The sequence below is a fragment of the Mytilus galloprovincialis genome, chromosome 6 (genome assembly GCF_965363235.1).
Source record: "Mytilus galloprovincialis chromosome 6, xbMytGall1.hap1.1, whole genome shotgun sequence".
In the NCBI taxonomy this organism is placed as follows: Eukaryota; Metazoa; Mollusca; class Bivalvia; order Mytilida; family Mytilidae; genus Mytilus; species Mytilus galloprovincialis.
The window spans coordinates 57,697,999-57,718,258 of record NC_134843.1 but is presented as its reverse complement, the minus strand read 5'-3'; the positions used below and the strand labels follow the sequence as shown (position 1 = coordinate 57,718,258).

General features: G+C 33.2%; 1 protein-coding gene across 4 annotated transcripts in view; it reads left to right on the top strand.

The window, feature by feature from the left end:
• Nucleotides 1–8,925: 8,925 nt before the first annotated feature.
• The window catches only part of LOC143079958 (guanine nucleotide-binding protein G(s) subunit alpha-like), a 72,724-nt gene continuing 61,389 nt past the window's right edge, over nt 8,926–20,260 (top strand). For 3 of the 4 annotated variants that reach the window (XR_012979561.1, XM_076255591.1, XM_076255590.1), the window contains exons 1-5: nt 8,926–9,332; nt 9,437–9,509; nt 9,691–9,745; nt 11,408–11,527; nt 17,864–17,961. Coding sequence is in view for 3 of the 4 variants with exons in the window: in XM_076255591.1 (XP_076111706.1) it covers nt 9,191–9,332; nt 9,437–9,509; nt 9,691–9,745; nt 11,408–11,527; nt 17,864–17,961 (488 nt within the window). In the remaining variant the exon portion in view is untranslated. The remainder of the gene's footprint in view (nt 9,333–9,436; nt 9,510–9,690; nt 9,746–11,407; nt 11,528–17,863; nt 17,962–20,260) is intronic. The other variant, XM_076255592.1, reaches the window with a different exon arrangement.

Here is a 20,260-nt window from a genome sequence, read left to right as displayed (position 1 = left end):
TTCTGAAACGAATCAAACAGGGAAACCAACGTGTTTAGTTTTGACAAGACCATAAACAAAATCAACTATGACAGACAACACACAATGATAACTATGCACCGAATTACAGAATTCTGGCATGGAACAGGCAAATAGAAAATGTGGAAGGGATTTGAAAAAAAAATATGAGCACTCATCCCTAATCTACTCTGGGCAAAAAATATGTAAATGGTTTGATTAATTTGATGGCAAGAAGCACATACAACATGAATTAATATAAAGATAAAAGACTCAAATTACCACTTATGAATACTAGTAAGTCATGTTCTTAAAACACAAGCATACACAAGCATACATAAGCTCCAAACCAACGGATTTAGAGTAAAGATGTCATAAAGAGCGACCTTGTGCCCAAGAATTTTACAACTTTTAATCTATAGTATCACCATGTCGAATATATATATCAGCTCTATATCAATGTGTCGAAGACAAAATCAATGTTGATAACGATACAAACAATACTCGAAGATTCTACAGTGTGAAATTGATGATCTTTAATATTTGGGTTTATTCAAATGATCAATGAGTTTACATGGGTCGTATCCAATGTTAGGCTCTCTATAAACAACATCACCGTAAAAATTACGATCTGAAATCCCATTTGAAAAAGGAATTCATCATGTGAGGTATCCTGAGTCGGCGCCATGAAGGGATCTATCATCATGTGACGTATCCTGAGTCGGCACCATGAAGGGATCTATCATCATGCGACGTATCCTGAGTCGGCGCCATGAAGGGATCTATCATCATGCGACGTATCCTGAGTCGGCGCCATGAAGGGATCTATCATCATGTGACGTATCCTGAGTCGGCGCCATGAAGGGATCTATCATCATGTGACGTATCCTGAGTCGGCGCCATGAAGGGATCTATCATCATGTGACGTATCCTGAGTCGGCGCCATGAAGGGATCTATCATCATGTGACGTATCCTGAGTCGGCGCCATGAAGGGATCTATCATCATGTGACGTATCCTGAGTCGGCGCCATGAAGGGATCTATCATCATGTGACGTATCCTGAGTCGGCGCCATGAAGGGATCTATCATCATGTGACGTATCCTGAGTCGGCGCCATGAAGGGATCTATCATCATGTGACGTATCCTGAGTCGGCACCATGAAGGGATCTATCATCATGTGACGATGGCTTAGTTGGTAAACATACTGAGTCGGCGCCATGAAGGGATCTATCATCATGTGACGATGGCTTAGTTGATAAACATACTGCAAGTATACATTTATTTGTGAAGGTGGATTTGGCTGAAAAAGAGAATAATAGACAAAAATGCAAAATCAATGAGTAAAAGAAATAAAGAATCGAAAAATAATAGAGAAAAATAGACCAAACACAAATAAAGAGTAGAGAATAATTATTGGCCAAACAAAACAGGATAGAGAACAATGGGCAGAATGAATAAAGAAAAGAGTAAAATGAAGAAAAAAAAGAATACAGTATTGAATGACCACCAATGCAGACCCTCATTCATGTTCTAACTAAGCGAATCGGGGGGGGGGGGGGGGGGGGGGGGAATCTGTGAGCGAACGGGATTCCGGGCGAAACAAACCTGATACTGTTTGCATCTTTAATTTATTTCATAAAGTTTTCTAACTAAGCAGTCGCGTTTGATCAAAAAGGGACAGTGTACCCCCTGTAGATTCAGTACCACGCTTTCTATATACGTTAAAGAACAAATTTACATGCGAGACGGACATTACGATAATCAATATATTCACAAAACATTATATATATATATATCTTTGGACTACTTTTAATATAGTTTCTCATTACTTACTACATGTATAAAGTGTGACTTTGGTATAATAACAAAAACAAAAAACAAAAACTGATAATGAATATATTTATAAGTCGTGATTATAGACTAAATAGATACCCTGTGACCTTTGTACTGTAAATGTCATTTCCTCTTAGAATGACGCATATGTTAGTCTTACATATATGATTTTTCGTTATTTGCTATTGGCTTTGAACTAGCTTTCAGTAGTTGCAAGCACTCTCAGATCTGTAGTTTATATGTTTAGTGCATTTGTTATTTGTGTTTGTGCTTTGAATCAGAGACATGTAAATTGTATTATATGATTCTGTTTGGACCGAACTGATGTCCCAAGCCTTTTCATATTTTGTTCATTGTTGTAGGCTGTACGTCGGTCTATAGTTGCTAACTTCTACGTCATTTTGTCCTTGGTGAAGAGTTGTTTGATAGGAAATCATACAGCATCTTTTAATTCTGATATTACCTCGAATAGGTGATGATTTGGCATTTTGCTGCAATTTCAATATAGAATGGAAATGGGGAATGTGTCAAAGAGACAACAACCCGGCCAATTGCAATAAACAGCCCATGTCCACTATTGGGTCTTCTACACAGCGAGAAAATTCCGCACCCAGAGGCGTGCTACAGCTCGACCCCTAAATATGTTTTTGAATACATTTGAAAGCCAGGCAGAAAGTAAAGTACATGTATCCGAAACGATAATTAGCGCCTCTTAAACTCTTTCGAGTTTGATAAATGATTGTAGGCTCAGCTTTAAATACACCTTTGAAGTACATGTATACTACTATGTATTGAAAACTTCAATGTAAAGGCATATGACAATGCATGTACATACACATAAAAATTTAAAATATGCAAATTTAGGTAAAATCCTAATTGTAATATTGTTGTAAATAAATATTAGAATTTTGATTATCAAAAAACATTACTTGTCAATAAAACCCTTCATAATTTAAAAAAAAATGACAGTTTGTCATTATTTTTTTTAAATGATTCTTGACATCACCCCACCCCTAAATTTCTAATTTTCTGAAACTGATTCATAAAATTTCTAATTTTCTAAATTTCTAATTTTCTGAAACTGATTCATAAAATTGTTTATGAAGTCGACATGCCATCTATATTTGTTAAAAAACAATTCACGTATGAGTTAAATATGGGTGTATTTTTGTCATTACATGAATGTAACTGTTTGATATTTAAAAACAGTCCAATTCTAATTATGTAGTTTCTCGCTACATTGAAGACTCATTGGTGGTCTTCGGCTGTTGTTTGCTCTATGGTCGGGTTGTTGTCGCTTTGACACATTTCCCATTTACCTTCTCAATTTTATTATTTCACTCTGGAGCGTCTAGACTACTAAGACGTTTATACATGTATATCTACAATTGATGTTTAATTCATACAAATATCGGGGCCATGGTGGCCTAGTGGTCTTCAGGTTATCTCCAGGCACTCCCGGGTTTCCTCCACCAATAAAAACTGGCTGCATCGAAATAGCGGTGCTTTAAAAAGGCGTTAAAACACCAAAAATTAAATCACATCATACAAACATTGACAAATGCATGATGGAATTGACTGAAAGAGGAATCATTTGATTTGGTCATTTGTTACAAATTTGTATGATAACTACGTATATTATGAAAACCTGTCTGAGTCTCTAAAAACACCTCAAAGGACCTTCTGTGTGCATAAAGGAGCACAAAGGACCGCAAAGGAGTTTGATAAGTGCACAAAGGACCTGAAATTGTTTACAAAGGACCTAAAATTGTTTATAGAACGGGTGGAAAGTGATTTCTCACGAAACAAAATGTTGATTTTTCAGATAAATTGATATATAAGTTAAAGATTTACGAAACCGTGTTCTGTAATTGGTACGGATATGTATACTTTGTTTACCTAATTAATGTTTGCCGATAGTTTCAGGGACTTTCTATACTAACATAGAAAGTCCCTGACAGAATACATAGAGTCTCTATATATTAAAGTAGTATAATCGTAGTTTACATGTAGATAAACGCCAAAATAATTTTCCTCTCTAAGGAGGTATAATAATTGTGGTTTTTGCGATCTTAACACCATGATATGAAACGCGAAAAATAATTGTCCTCTCTAAGGAAGTATAAAGTTGTGATTCTTGCGATCTAAACACCATGATATGGAGAACGCTATGAATGGCTTATTTATTTTTCATTTTTGTTATCTGTCATACGATTGGTTGTACTTGTGTCACATGTTTTACTTATTTTAATATATATATGCAACTGGTATGACCCCTAAGATAGTAAAAGTTAACATTTCAAAGAAAACAGTAGACAGAATACAAAGAGTCTGTATATATTGAAATAATATAATCGTAGTATACATGTAGATAAACGCGAAAAATAATTGTCCTCTATAAGCATATAAGGAGGTATAATAGTTGTGGTTCTTGCGATCTAAGCACCATGACATTGAGAACGCTCTGATTGGCTTATTTATTTTTCATTTTTGTTATCTATCATACGATTGGTTGTATTTGTGCATGTTTCAACCGGAAGTCTTATCTGTGACTAAAATTCAGTCTGATGACGAAATCATATCCGGACTCCTTTTTTGTCGTTTTTCTCCCAAAATAACTCAATCTGAATAATCATAAGAATGGATGACAAATGCGACTATGCAAGTTACCTATAGGACACAGAGGCCTGATGATTGATTTATTGTGGAAGGAAGAGAAGCGACACACAAAATGAGGTCTTCTCGTTTAATAGTATAGATACACAGTGGTGCAATTATTGGTCATGTTTTATAGCAAGAGCAAAGAACCATTTTCGCGACTCATGCAACTATGTAGATATTACTTGCTTTCATTTTGTTTGAACAAAAAGACATTCAATTTCTATAATAAATCAGGGATAGTCAGAGGCGGGTTTAGGGCGGACAGGGGGCCCACCCCACCCCTTTTCGGGAAAAAAAGCTGGATGTTCTAAAAATACTTATTGCACAAAGTGGCAAGTCTGAATACATTGCGATATAACGCAGTCATTTGGTGCAGTGCTTTACGAATCAACTAAAATTGCTTTTCTGCATACGAAATCATATGAAATGGGCATCCATTTACCTCTCCAAAAAGTATGTTTGGCGATGTCATATAATATCGCGCTCATTTTATTATAGAATGATTCGTTCTTTCCTTTTCGAAGCTTAAAACTTCCATCATCGTTAGTGACAGTTATTGCACCTAACCAAATGGTACAACAATAAAAAGTGAAATGAGGAAAACATTTGAATATCGGTTTCAAACATGATCAGTTCTTCTTTAAACTTAGGCTTTGTGACTATTAAGTTTAGTTGGTGTATCGAAATTATTTACATTTTTTTTAAGTATACTCCGTTATACTTTAAAAAATGATAGGGTTGTCGTTTCTTGATGTGGTTTATAAGTTTTTCTCGTTTCTCGTTTCTCGTTTCTTTTAATTTAGATTAGATCGTTGTTTTTTTCTGTTTGAATGGTTTCACATTAGTCATTTTTTAGTGACCTTCATAGTTTGCTGTTCTGTGCCCACGGTGATCCAAGGCTCTGTGTTGAAGACCTTATACTATGCGGTTCGAGATTTGCTCATTTATAAATGCCATGCTCGATGGCATGTATAACTGCTGCTATCCTAGCTCGTCCACTGTTTTCTGACGGATGCATGCCTCATTGGAAATCATACACTTCTTCGCCCTTATACGACTAGAGTTTATATATATATAACATGCCAGGCGTTCTAAATAGTTTTTGTATAAATATAGGAAGATGTACATGATTTGAGTGCAAATGAGACAACTCTCCATCTGAGTCACAATTTATAAAAGTCAACCATTATTATAGGTCAAGGTACGGTCTTCAACACGGAGCCTTGGCTTACATCGAACAGCAAGCTATAAAGGGTCCCAAAAATTATACACAATTTTTTTATCATAATTTTTTGATTGAGTTAAGCCTTCCAATTGATATCTTATAGTGTGTCTTTCTATGTTGTGATGTTATATTATTGTTTCAGAAAAGGAAGAAGGTTTGGTACCATTAAAACGTTTAATCTTGCTGCAATTGTTTGCACCTGTGCTAAATTAGGAATCTGATGTACAGTAGTTGTCGTCGGTTTATGTAGTTCATACGTGTTTCTCGTTTTTTATATTAATTAGATCGTTAGTTTTCCCGTTTGAATGGTTTAACACTATAGTAATTTGTGGGGCCCTTTATAGCTTTCTGTTCGGTATGAGCCAAGGCTCCGTGTTGAAGACCGTACCTTGACCTATAATGATTTACTTTTATAAATTGTGAATATAAATGAAAAAACATATATGTTTTAACATAGCGAGTAGCACTTTGAAGTATCGACATTAAAGCGTATAAAAGACGGATCGATAAATGTCTACGAATATACTTTCTTAAAATTTGGCGTTTTCTACAAGATGTTTCAAAGACAAATTCAGAAATTGCAAAACACAACATTTCTACGTCCTATTATAAATATTTCCGACTTTATATGGTTTCAGAGGAGTTGCGGCTTAATGAAATCGGCCTTTCGTAGTATTGTTGTGTGCCATACGAAAATCTAGTGTTTAGTTTTAGACCACACTTTATGACAAAACGACTATTTGTTAAGTAATAATCCTTTTCACAACAGTCATACGTATTTCAAATCAGTTAATGCTTAAATTTAGAGAAAATATGTAAACGGCTATTGCCGAACTGGAATTGCGGCCCAAAAAACATGTGGCCGAAACGTCTCTTCTTAATGTTACCCACCCCCCCCCCCCCCCCCCCCCCCCCCTGTTTTCAACAGTGTATTTGCCAGGACATAACATATTGACAAAGTGAATTAGTATGCTATTTTAAGTTGATGAACCAGGGGTATGTCAAAGAACGTCTCGTCCTTTTTCTAAAAAAGATCATCGGAAGGTACCAAGGCCTTGTTGATAAATATTCCGTATCAACTTCACAAATAATACACGATGGTCTTGATGTATAGATTCTGCGTACTGATGTTGTTTATCATCTTAACAGCGTGTTTTATAGTTCTTTCATTTGTCTTTGTTCTATTATTAATATTACTTTTACTGTTGAATGGTTTTATGTGATATCCGTTTGACGTGGCTCGGTGCTTATACATCTCGTCAATGTGTTTGTACTGTCTTTCATTTTTTGGTGGCGTGTTTTGTATATATGCCACTTTTTGTATTTCTTTGGTTCTTATAACGTGACTCTGTACTTTAAAAGATCCCGTCAGTATGATATTGTTCTAGTTTATGTCATTATGATCTATTTCTATTATGAATTACAAAATACGTTGAACCATAAACGTCAAAATCATTCAATCGCGTAGTGGAATTAACTATTTGTGGATCCTTATAAATTCTATATATAACTTTTAGACTATTTTCAATCTCGGTTTATTTCTTACATACTTTTGATTTTTTAACCCTATATGCTAACATTGCCTATGTAAATTTTAAAATTGTTTGTATGCACATTGAACGACAAATCTATGTGACGTATAAAATTTTCTGACGTCAGACACACAAATCAATGAATGTGTTTGTAGATAGATGTTTTTGTGTTCTGTTAAATTGTTCCTTTTAAAATTGTTATACGATGATGACTGATGTACCCATATTTTGACTATTTTATTTATTGTGTCTGTTTAGTTAACTCATCAATGTAAATATAGCGCAATTTGATGAGACTACATTTGAAAATGCCTGTACCAAGTCAGGAATATGACAGTTCTTGTCTATTCGTTTTTGATGCGTTTTGTTATTTAATTTTTCCATGTAATTATGGACTTTCCGAATTGATTTTCCACTAAATTTAGTCCTGGTATCTATGATGAGTTTATTTACAATCACTGAGTCGATGCCACTGCTGGTGGAGATTTATTTCCCCGAGGGTATCAAAAGCCCAGTAGTCAGCACTTTTTGTGCTGACATGAATTCTCATTGATATGGTTATATTTATAAATTTACTGTTTACAAATTTTTGAATTTTTTGAAATACTAAGACTTTTCTACCTCATGCATAGATTACCTTAGCTTTTATTTGACAAAACTTTAAGGAATTTTGGTCCTCAATGCTCTTCAATTTCGTACTTTATTTGGCTTTTTTTTAACTTTTTTGGATTGGAGCGTCACTGATAAGTCTTTTGTAGACGAAACGCGCGTCTGGCGTATTTACTAAATTTAGTCCTGGTATCTATGAGGAGTTTATATTCAGTATTAATGTGATTTTATTTTTTTCTTTCAAATATTGGATGCATTACAGCTGTGACCTATATATTGAAAAATATAGTTATGAATTTGTTTTTTTTAACATCGGGTTCTCCCGCTAGCACCAAATCTTTGAACTTTGACAGCGTTGTTGTTATTGTGGACACTTTTATTACTAGATGATATTGTTGAAATTTTACAAAATAATGCACACTGTCATTTAAAAATAACAATGTTACAAGGTTTACACACTGTCATTAAAAAATAACAATTTTACAAATTTTACACACTGTCATTAAAGAAAAAACATTGTTACACCGAAATTTTAAAAACTGTCATTGCCAAAATTACATTGTTTAAACACCTGATGATCCCAAAAATATTCATGATGTGATTCCTAAACCAGTCAACACATATTGCAATCGCAAATTGACATTTTGAATTTAACATAATGCTATAACAAAGTAACCAATTATTAAAATAATAAAATAAACGCAAACTAAAGACATATTTGGTATTTTTTATTTATATTTATTATCATAAACCCCGCCGAAAATGAAGACAATTTCACCTCTAAATATTTTTTTCTTATTAGTTGAGACACATAATAAAATGTTTACATATATATATACTTTTATTTATAACTTGTATATATATACGCAGCTATGGTATTATTGCTAGTAATAGAACTAAATATCCGATACCAAATTACCCATAATCAACAATATGCATAACCCCATGAATTATTCTTTGTTGGTATGCAATACACAAATTGTGTATTTCGTAAGAACATGTTTGTGATGTCATCAAGTTTTGCTATCTAATTCTAATAAACTCCCATAATGCCTTTTAACCCCACCCAACTCTTGTCAAATTGACGTATCTGTATGGTTGCCTGCTTGCTAATGTCGGCAGACGAGGAGAATTACACCAGTTTAATGTCTAAGCCAGGCATTTTAGGACTTTTAGACAAAATTGAAACCATCTATCAGTAGGTTAAATCATTCATCGATAACAATTCAGAGGATACGTGAAGGATTATCCCCGGCGTAAAGCAGGAGGGGATATTTTTTGTTGTGTGGTTGTCTACAAAAACGGGCAAAATTTCGTCGATACTGTACAGTATGGGATGTTTTAAGCCAAAGGGAGGCACGGGAGACGATCATGAAGAAGATAAACTTAGAAAACAAATTAATAAACGGATAGATGAGGAACTTAAAAAGGAGAAACAAGTATATCGAGCCACACATAGGTTGTTATTATTAGGTAAGTGGAGGTATTAGACGAATATGGTCGTCCATTTCACACCTGTTTTACCCATTTCAAAATATAGAATGGTCATGTATAAAACTATGTTTTTCTTTTGAAAGGTGCCGGTGAATCTGGAAAATCGACGATTGTGAAACAAATGAGGATATTGCATGTGAATGGATTCTCTGCAGAGTAAGTGAAATTATTTATCTGTCTGTTTCCATTAAATAAATCGGAATAAACATCACATATTATGTATGCATAAGTAACTGTCAATTTTTGTTTGGATTGAGGTTCTTTAAAGGAGATGTAATTTAGTTTTGATTTGAAATTTGCTTTTCAAATTGAAATAGTGTTTTATCTAATTTTACAGTGAAAGAAAAAACAAAATAGAAGATATTAAAAAGAATATTAGAGATGCAATTTTGGTGAGTATTTTTTTTCAAAACAAACATGAATTTATGACCCCCAAGTCTTCCAAGATGGCTACCAGAAAATATACTAAGTCTTCATTGACAGAATTGAAAGAATATTAGAAATGAAAATAGTTTCACCTAATGAAAATAGTTTTACCTGATGAAAATACAACAACACATAAAACTCACATCGTTGTCATTACACAGACAATAATAAACAGTTATTTTTAGAATGTTCACTCTTCTAAGTGATGATGGTGTAATTATTTCATATTTGCACCTAAATTATAAAACTATTGAAAAGATCCTCACAGATAACACGTTGGTGTTACAATGTTAGATTATAAACTTCTGCTTTAACTCTACAATCATGACAATTGCAACAATGATATGTATTTCTAAAAATCTTGTCTTCACTAGTTAACATTATCAGTGATTGAGCTCTCCATTATCCATATGTATATTTATAGAAATGCACAAATGGGTGCAAATTTATTTCATATTTATGTACATTAAGTACACATGATGAACACTGGATAATATTTTATACCGCTCCGGTACTACATTTAGTTTGTCTTTGTGCTATTAGGTTGGTGGGGGTAATCAATGGTAATGGTATGTTTCCCTTTGCAATACAAAGAATCTACATGTATATGCCTAGTGTTTTTTCGATACAGGACTATTTGAGTATATATATATGAACAAGACCTCATCAATGATATCAGACTATTAAGTAGGTTTGCCAGAGCGGCTTTCGTCTACACACTACTCATCAGTGGCGCTCTAAATTTAGCAACAGTATAGAACAGAAAACTTACGAGATAGGCTTTATTACAATTTACATCCAGTAATAATTAGTCAAAACAAACACATATTCATATATACCAACAGAAGTACAGAAATTGCCAAATACTGAAATTTATTCTTTGAAAATAAGCTTTCCATTACAGTCTGGATAATACAGAACAAAAGTAAAAGCATGTACATGTAGTTGATGAATCGTGACATTACAGAGGGCGCTTTAGGTGGGCGGGCAGTAAATGACTAGAAAAACATTTTTCTGAAATTGTTTGTTTTGACGTGATGCATTTTTTATGAAATTTCAATGCTGAGAAATGAAACTGAAAACATCAAGAATAAAAGCAACAATATGATTTAAGTAAAAAAAATCATGATAAGCTTTTCTGAATAACAATACTGAGAATTCAACTATAAATATAATACAAATACAAACTTTCGAATTAAAGACAAATAGAAAAGTGGTGTTCTGGCTGCCATGATAATGAACGCAACCCTGTTACATGTATCAAATTTACTACATAGGGTTTATTAATTAGATCCACATAGGGCTACATAGATTTTTTACTACTAAATGTGTAGCTTGCCTAGCTGCTAAATAGATGTAGATAGAAGCTAGGCTAGCTATACGTTCAGTAGTAAAACATCTTATGTAGCTGCTACAATATTGAACTCAACCTAGAATCATGTAATTTATGTTTGTGTAGTAGAAATGATTATCAGATTTCTGTTTTTGTTTTATATATTTTTATTTTTTTTGCAATTTCATTGTCAGGATAAGCATAATTTGATATACAACATGTAGTCATCTGCATACATTTTTAATTATATTAACTGCAAGTACAAAATGAGTACTATATTTTTCATGTTTTTCAGACAATAACAGGGGCCATGGCTACACTTAATCCTCCCGTTCTTCTAGAAAATCCAGATAACCAATTTCGAGTGGACTACATGCAAGATGTTGCCAGTCAAAAAAATTTTGAATATCCCTATGTAAGTAAAACATATGATTATACAAATGTATATATATAATGAATCCAACTGAGGTAGTTCAACTCACGTTATGTTTCCGTGATGAGTGTCTTACTAAGGATTTTGTGGAAAAGTCACCAAATTCAGGATTTTTAACAATACAAGTTTAAAAGTTCTGCTGATAAGCAATATCCAGTGGGGGATCCAGAAACTTTCATAAGTGGGGGCCCACTCCTGTCATGCTTCAGTGATTGCCTATATAAACAACCAAATTTTTTCAACAACAGGGTAGTCATAACTTCACAGTGTTTGGACTTGACATTATTTCTGAGCTCCATGTACATGTACAATTTTGGTATTATGCAATAGAAATAATAGTCAGGATCAGCAAAAGATCTTCAATACCTAGTTGCCAAGAGAAAAAAATAATCCAGAACTCTCATGCGAAAGGTACTTGACAGCCCTTTCTTATTTAAATTTAAGGTACCATAAAACAAAGCCTGTTATTACCTAGCATTTGATTATGATGTTTGCTTGATGCAGCATCAGCTAATAAGATTTTAATGTGGCTACTTAGCATTGTAATTTACAACTGGTTCAGTTTATGAATGTCTAGTCATTTGGAGCACCTGACAGTGTACAAGGTTGGAGAAGTTGTTTGAATTTGTTACATCAATTATTTGACAAATGAAGTGTACAAATTAAAAGTAGGCAAGTTCTTTGAATATGTCAGTAAAATAGAAGAGACACCAGGTTGTCATGGTTACATCTGCCTGTTAGTTGGTTTGCAGGTACTAAAAGGGTAAATTTTGATGTTTTTTCATCAAATATTTTACCTTGAAAACTGTGGGATGCTGATGGATATGTCTCAGTGAAGTCTGCATGTAGAGTGGATCCAGTTGAGCACATTGACCCCAAAAGTGTGGAGTGAATCTTATCTAAACAACCATGAACATGACTTTTTTTTTATTTTTCCAAATTTTTGGCTTCACCTGGACCTGAAACATGAATTGGTCATTCCTTACACATATTTCAATCATTAGCGCAAACAGTAGTTATGTGCCTGTGGGTAGCCACACAATGTTTTGAAGCTTTAGACCTCTATAAGTCCCAGACACCAAAGGAAAGCACACCCCTCCAGAAAAAACCCCAGTTTAATCTGATTTCAAATTACATTTAAAAAGGTTCGTATTTGGGTGCAAATGCACCTAAAAAATTAAGAAAAATGACAACAGATAGCCTTAGATTGAGGGAACATACATAAATTTGAAAATACATACCGGTAACATACAGTTGACTTCTGAAAGGAAAGCCATTGGAACAAAATAAACCCCAGTATTTTGGGAAGAGGCCATAAAATTTCTATCCCTGCATCATCATCATCATGGTAAGGGTTACAATAGATTTCAGAAGGTATGCTTTTTGGCAAAATTTTGTTACCAAAATTTATTCACTCGATCGTCCAATCATATCTTATTGTTGTTACACAGTTTTAAAAAAACTGTTACACGATTGGGATTGCTATAATTAAAAACTTGCATTTATAATTTTCTTTTTAAAATTGTTTCAATCACATTCATTACATTCATTAGATCTCTCAATAATAAATGCATGCATTCACTTGTGAACTTACTTTGTACATGTATATAAAACGCCTGAGTGTACTAAAAGAAAGCACCAATGGGGCACTATTAACATATACCAGTACCTTTTATACAACCTGATATTATAGTAATTGCAAAGTAGTAGCTACATGTATAAATAACTTAGAAGCAGGGTTCAACATTAACTGATCTTTGATTGTCAGAGACAAGTGAAAGTCATCATAGGGCAAGTTTTCAGGAAATGACTTATTTAAGAATAAATCATTATAATCCATTCACCTTTTAGCTTTAATGACACTACACTCAAATGTCTTATTAGGAAATCAAGGTACAGTTAATATTTCTGTGCTAAAATGTCCTTTGATTTCCTTGCTCAATTGACCTTATGTCACATAATGTGCATTTTATATTTTTGCTCGAAGTCCTATGACCTATGAAAATAACTGAGTGCAGTGGTGGATCCAGAACTTTTCATAAGGGGGGCCTGCTGACTGACCTAAGGGGGAGGACCCTGCTCCAGTCATGCTTTAGTGATTCCCTATATAATCATTCAAATTTTTCCCACCAAAGGGGGGAGGGTGGCCCCCTGAATCCGCCTATGGAGTATCATCTGGACAGCACTTTCCAGAATCTCTAAAACTTACATCTGTCATTAATACTGTCCAAATTCTACAAAATAATGACAATCTAAAAGATATGGCAACAACATTAAATTTCAATCAAAATTTGAATGTTTGACAAAAAAAGCTTTATAATGCGACACACTTTTGTAGATAAGGGATTTTTTTAAAAGTTACTAACCTTTGTAAAATGAACATGAATGAAGACGCACATGTTTGTTTTATGTTAAAAAAAAACCCATTTAATTTGTTAAGACCTACAAATCTTTTAAAGTATGTTTTGTGCATAGATGATTTTGCTTTTAGTTAAATGTTTAATGGTATAAAGAAAATAAGCAAGATGTACATGGCTTTTTAAGATGTGACTGTAACCTTACTGCTTATAATTTTGCACTTTAAAATGACAATTATGCAAAATGGCCCCGAAGGACCAGAGACTCCTTGACTGTGAATTCAAAATATCATAACACTTAAATAACAGCACTTGATAGTAGATATTAGTGTTCTGACCTGTGCAGGCCCTTTAAAAACCCTTTTGGCTTTTTATGCTTGTAACACAGTGACTTGCTTTCTTTTTTACAACATAGGTGTCACTGAAGTACATATGTTTGCATTTCTTTGAACAAGTTTTGGAAAAAAGTTAACAAAAAAAGCTGTTCTTTAAAAACCCATATTATTAATGATTTATTGTTGATATAATATGTCCAGCAGCAAATACTTTAATCTATGGAAACAGTGGCAGATCCAGAACTTTTCCTGGGGGGGGGGGGGGGGGGGGGCGCACTGACTGACCTAAGGGGGGCTCCAGTCATGCTTCAATGATTCCCTATATAATCAACCAAATTTTTCCCATGAAAGGGAGGGCCCCCTGGAACCGCCTATGGGAAATTCAAGATATCTCTCCTATGAGCAAAATTGTGGGTGGTATTTAATGATTAATGTTGTAACATTCTGGCCATTTAGTGACCTCATGGGTCATTAAGGTGATGAAGGTTGTCATTGATTTTTTTGCTTAATTGTTCTATAGCCAAAAGCAAGACAGTTTTTCCTAGTAGGAGTTAAGTGATATTACTCCTAATAAAATCGATCCTTTAAATTGTTATTTTCATTACAAAACTTTCTGTTTTGTCTTGGGCAGAAATTTAAAGCATACTTTTGATTTTTAAAGAAAAAAGAATATGAAGTTCAAATGAGTAATAAGTATGATCAATGTATTATATACTGGACAAAAACAACAATATCTGTTTTCACAATGGTCCATTTACATGGGCTCAATCCGTGGAAACTATGTCATAGAACAATCAGTTCTTACCGTGACATAATAACAGAAGCATTGTGATTTAGGAAATTAACAGGAAAGTGCATGAATTTCGCAAGTCGTCCGTACATAGGACATTTGGAATGATTGATTTTTTGGTCAGCCAGGATTTAGGGCAGAAACAACCTTTTGAAAATATCTTATGGTTTACATGGGCAAGAAATTTGCCTTTAAAATTGCCTCCTACAGACAGGGCATTGTTTTATTGCATGAAGCAACATTTTCCTTATACATTTTTCATATTTAATGTGCCCATTCTGTCAGTAGTATCTGCATATTTGTGCATCCCACATGGCAAAATTATTGGAAGCCACTCTTTAGATAGCGAAACTGTGACCAATTTATTTATGTTGGATGCCCACAGGCTTGATAATCATAAGACCACTTGTATATGATTGTTTTATGATGGAGAAATATAATATTTCCTCAATATTCAAATATATTTTTGGCTATGAAAAAAGGTTTTCAGACAATGTAAAAAAAACAATGCCAGAAGACTGTTTGAATGGCTGATTAAAGTTTGAGAAGCTGTTCATCCTTAAAGAAAGATAACTGTTCATGGTCTATAGTTGTATCCTGCCTAAATCTGCTTTGCCTGTCTAGGGCTAGGCCTTATATTCAAATGGCAATAATTCAGATCTGATCATGACTGAAATATTGCACATATATCTGAATAAACAGAAATGTTGATCAACAATGTAAATAAAAGTTGATAGGTCAATATATTAATTTTTTTTCATGAATTTTTGGTAGATGCATGGATTAGCAATTAACACTATTACACAGTACCCTAATAAACCTAATCATATATCCTAGTATACTGCCTAAGCAGCAGCCTTGCTCTTGAATAACTGTCCAGGAGTGAGCTCATACACTTACCATGGTCAGCCAAACTCTGTAGTTACAAAAAAAGTGCCATTATATATATACTATTGACATGATTGACGGGGCTGCCAAATGAAATAGAACCTTTTAAGGAAGGCTTTTCATAAACTTGATAATCTATAAGGAAGCAATTTAAAATATTTAATTATGTATTTAGTTCTATCTTTATAAAAAGTCTTTTGATTATAATGAGATAAAATTTGTTTGATTTTCCTTTTCTTTTGGTACACTTTCAAATATGGATATTTGATAAGGGGAAAACATTCCGGAAGTGATTACAGTTTCCATTTAGCATATTATATGTATTCTTCCAGAGATAGATTAACCTGTCGTCTGATACTGCTAGCTTCTCTCATTTCTTCGTTTTATTTAAGATCAGAATAATATTTTTTGTGCAAAATTTGTAAGATAAAATTGTGTTCAGGACAGAATCAATGTGATTATTTAATTTCTGTAGCTAACCTGGCAGGTATAGTTTCTGACTGCTATTTGCTGATTGATCAAAAATACAATTGATTTTTCCTCAAACAACATAGCATGTAAAGTGTACATAAAGTCTGATTGGCTGGGAAGCATTATACTGGCTACAGGTCAGACTATTTTTAGCAACAGATGGCATAATTCACTGCAGAAAATAGGCAGAGTTAGATAAATTTAGCTTGCCAGGGGACAGATAGAAAATCAGTAATGAAACTACACACTAGTGAATACACAGACTGACAGTAGGGGGTACAAGCAAGGGGATATTATTGCTTATTTTATTGATAAATAGTATTTCATATATATCTGGTTAATAATGGTATCTTTGTTTACCAAACAGTCAAGATAATTGAAGGCTTGTCTTTTTACTAGATTTTTAATGATTCAATTGCAAATGGATTCAAATAATGAAATGTGATAAAATTGAGAAAGGAAATGGGGAATGTGTCAAAGCGACAACAACCCGACCATAGAGCAGACAAGAACCAGATCTCAATCCTCCCCCTATACCTCTAGCCAATGTAGAAAAGTAAATGCATAACAATACTCACATTAAAATTCTTTAAGCTATGCATGCATACATATTTATTGTTGTATGTGGTTGCAAAGATCAACTCTTAATAAAAAAAATGATTGGCAAAACTTTGATGAGCTGAATTCATTAAATTTGTTTCTTTCTTTTTTTACACATTCGTGTAGTATACCTTTATTATGTTTATCATAGTTTACCAAGAAATAAATGTTACATAATTGGTATTTTGAAAGTGTTGTTTTTAAAATTCAGTTTGTGTGCTAAAAATAGTATCTGGTTCCATATTTACTTTTGGTGCATACCATAATAAATATTTTTACCTCTTTTGTTGAGAAGGATGAAATGTCATTGGCCTTTTCCACAAGGTCACATCCATCATTTTTCTTCATTTAATTTATTATATATTCTTGTTTAGCTTAGAATAGAACCTGAGAATGTATGTTGTATATAGTGTGAGTGTGTGATCCCTGTATTTTTAGAATTTATATTTGGGACTCATTTACTAGGAGTTTGCTTATGATAGGATTATACCTTCATGACAGTATTTTTAACCGGTTTCGGAATATATTATGATATACTGTTGTTTGTCTGGTCATCCGTTGTCAATACATCAACAATGACTCACAAAGGCTTTAACCAATTAGCATGCAACTGTGCTAAATTGCTTCATAGTTTAGGGGTGTTATATATAAAAAAGGGGTATTTTCCAGTTTTCAACAAAAAATCCAAATGCGTTAAGCAATAAAGCTTTGATGAAATATTTATTTATTGACAAGAGCTCCCTTTCAAGGTATATACATTTTCGATTTTAGGTTTCCGATTTGTGTTTTTTTTTTTAAAAACACAGGACATTATATGTTAAACCCATTGAATGCAGTTGTCCGTTATTTTAATATAGATGTTTATTTTTTTTTTCAGGAATTCTATGAGCACACAGAAATTTTATGGAAAGATAAGGGTGTGCAAAACTGTTATGAAAGATCTAATGAATACCAATTAATTGATTGTGCCCAATAGTGAGTAATTATATTTATAGGAACATTAGAAATACTATGAGGATTTAACATTCTCAGCTAGCAGCATCAAAGTGACTATATTTAACCCAATAAGTGTATATACCCTGTACAATGTACTGAGAAGTGCACTTGGTTTGGTTTGCAATAATAGGGAAGATTTATTTTAATATGCTCCAATGGGGTGAAATTTGGTATTATTTTTCTGATGGTTGTGGCATGGTACATGTACTTTTAACATTTGATTTATTTTGTATGGAAACAAATATTACACTTTTTAACACACTCATATAATACTATTAATTGGATAAGTGCATTTAAGTGTTTTAGACTAGATTGGGAATTGGAATTTATATTACCTGGACCTTTCCTTGTTTTAATTATACGACCGCAAACATTGTTTGTCTGGTCTTCCGTTGTCAATACCTCAACAATGACTCACAAAGGCTTTAACCAATTTGCATGCAACTTTGAAAAATTTTTGGTCATATATTGATATGTCGTTGTCCGAAGACATTTGGTTTTTGCACTATAACTTAAGTATTAGATTTTAGAAATTTAAACACAAGGTTTATGACCATAAAAGGAAGGTTTGGGATTGATTTTGGGATTTTCGGTCCCAACAGTTTAGGAATTAGGTGCCAAAAAGGGCCCAAATAAGCATTTTTCTTGGTTTTCGTACAATAACTTTAGTATAACTAAACAGAAATCTATGAAATTTTATCACAAGGTTAATGACCACAAAAGGAAAGTTGGGATTGATTTTGGGAGTTTTGGTCCCAACAGTTTAGGAATTAGGGGCCAAAAGGGTCCAAAATTAAACTTTGTTTGATTTCTTAATTGAATTCTTGGGGTTCTTTGATATGCTGAATCTAAATATGTACTTAGATTTTTGATTATGGACCCAGTTTTTGAAGTTGGTCCAAGTCGGGATCCAAAATTAAATTTTGTTTGATTTCAACAAAAATTGAATATATATGGGGTTCTTCAATATGCTGAATCTAACCATGTATTTAGATTTTTAATATTTGGGCTGGGTTATCAAATTGGTCCACATCGAGGTCTAAAGGGTCTAAAATTGAACATTATTTGATTTCATCAAAAATTGAATTCTTGGGATTCTATGATATGCTGAATCTAACCATGTATTTAGATTTTGGATATTGGACCATAAAAGGTAAATGTCCAATTTAAATTTTTAAGTTTTAAGTTTAAGTTCTTAAACAACATTCATTCTGTGTCAGAAACCTATGTTGTGTCAACTATTTATTCACAATCCAAATTCAGAGCTGTATCAAGCTTAAATGTTGTGTCTATACTTAGGGTTCGACCTCTGCGTCGTGTAAAGCTGCACCCTGCAGCGGATGTGGTTACACTGAGTAACTTGAATTTAACATTGCTTTAATGCATACCTGCTCTCTTCACTTAAGCTCCATTTAGGATTTTCAGCACAAATTCTAAATGATCCTTCTCATTAACCTGCTAAACGAGATTTTAATCTAATATAAACTATGGTTTTTGAATGAGTATATATGTACTTGAATGCCATTTTACCCCTTCAAATGTGTTTTGAGGTATCCATTTTAACCCCTTCAAATATGTTTTGAGGTATTCAGTTTATATTATATAATACAGGATTACAAAAACAATATCTCTCATTTGGGGGAATCCCCCTTAAAATGGAGAAGTTTACAGGTTTGACATTCTTTAGCAGATTTCACCTTCAGTCTTTCCTTAATATGTCATTTGCAGAATTCTTGTCAGAATGAAAATGAATGGTTCGTTGGAAGTATGTCATTAATTGAACACAGTTTTCTGATTTATGATTGTATTTATTGAATAGACCTTGAACTAAAATGCCCAGAAATGTGAAAACAATTATTATTCAAAAACTCTTCTTCACCACACTTTAACACCTTAAAAATTGTAGTAATACCACAAATCATTTTATTATTAAAACAACATAAATACACGATTTGAAAAAAGGCTAAAAGTACATTTTCATCAAACTTCTTGGAAGACTTCAAACATTAAAAGTAAGTAAAGATGACATTCCTAAATCAATTTAATTGTACTGCAGTAAATAGTCTTATCTCTAATGGACATGTACATTTTTAGCAGTAAATAGTCTTATCTCTAATGGACATGTACATTTTTAGCAGTAAATAGTCTTATCTCTAATGGACATGTAGGTTTTTAGCAGTAAATAGTCTTATCTCTAATGGACATGTACATTTTTAGCAGTAAATAGTCTTATCTCTAATGGACATGTAGGTTTTTAGCAGTAAATAGTCTTATCTCT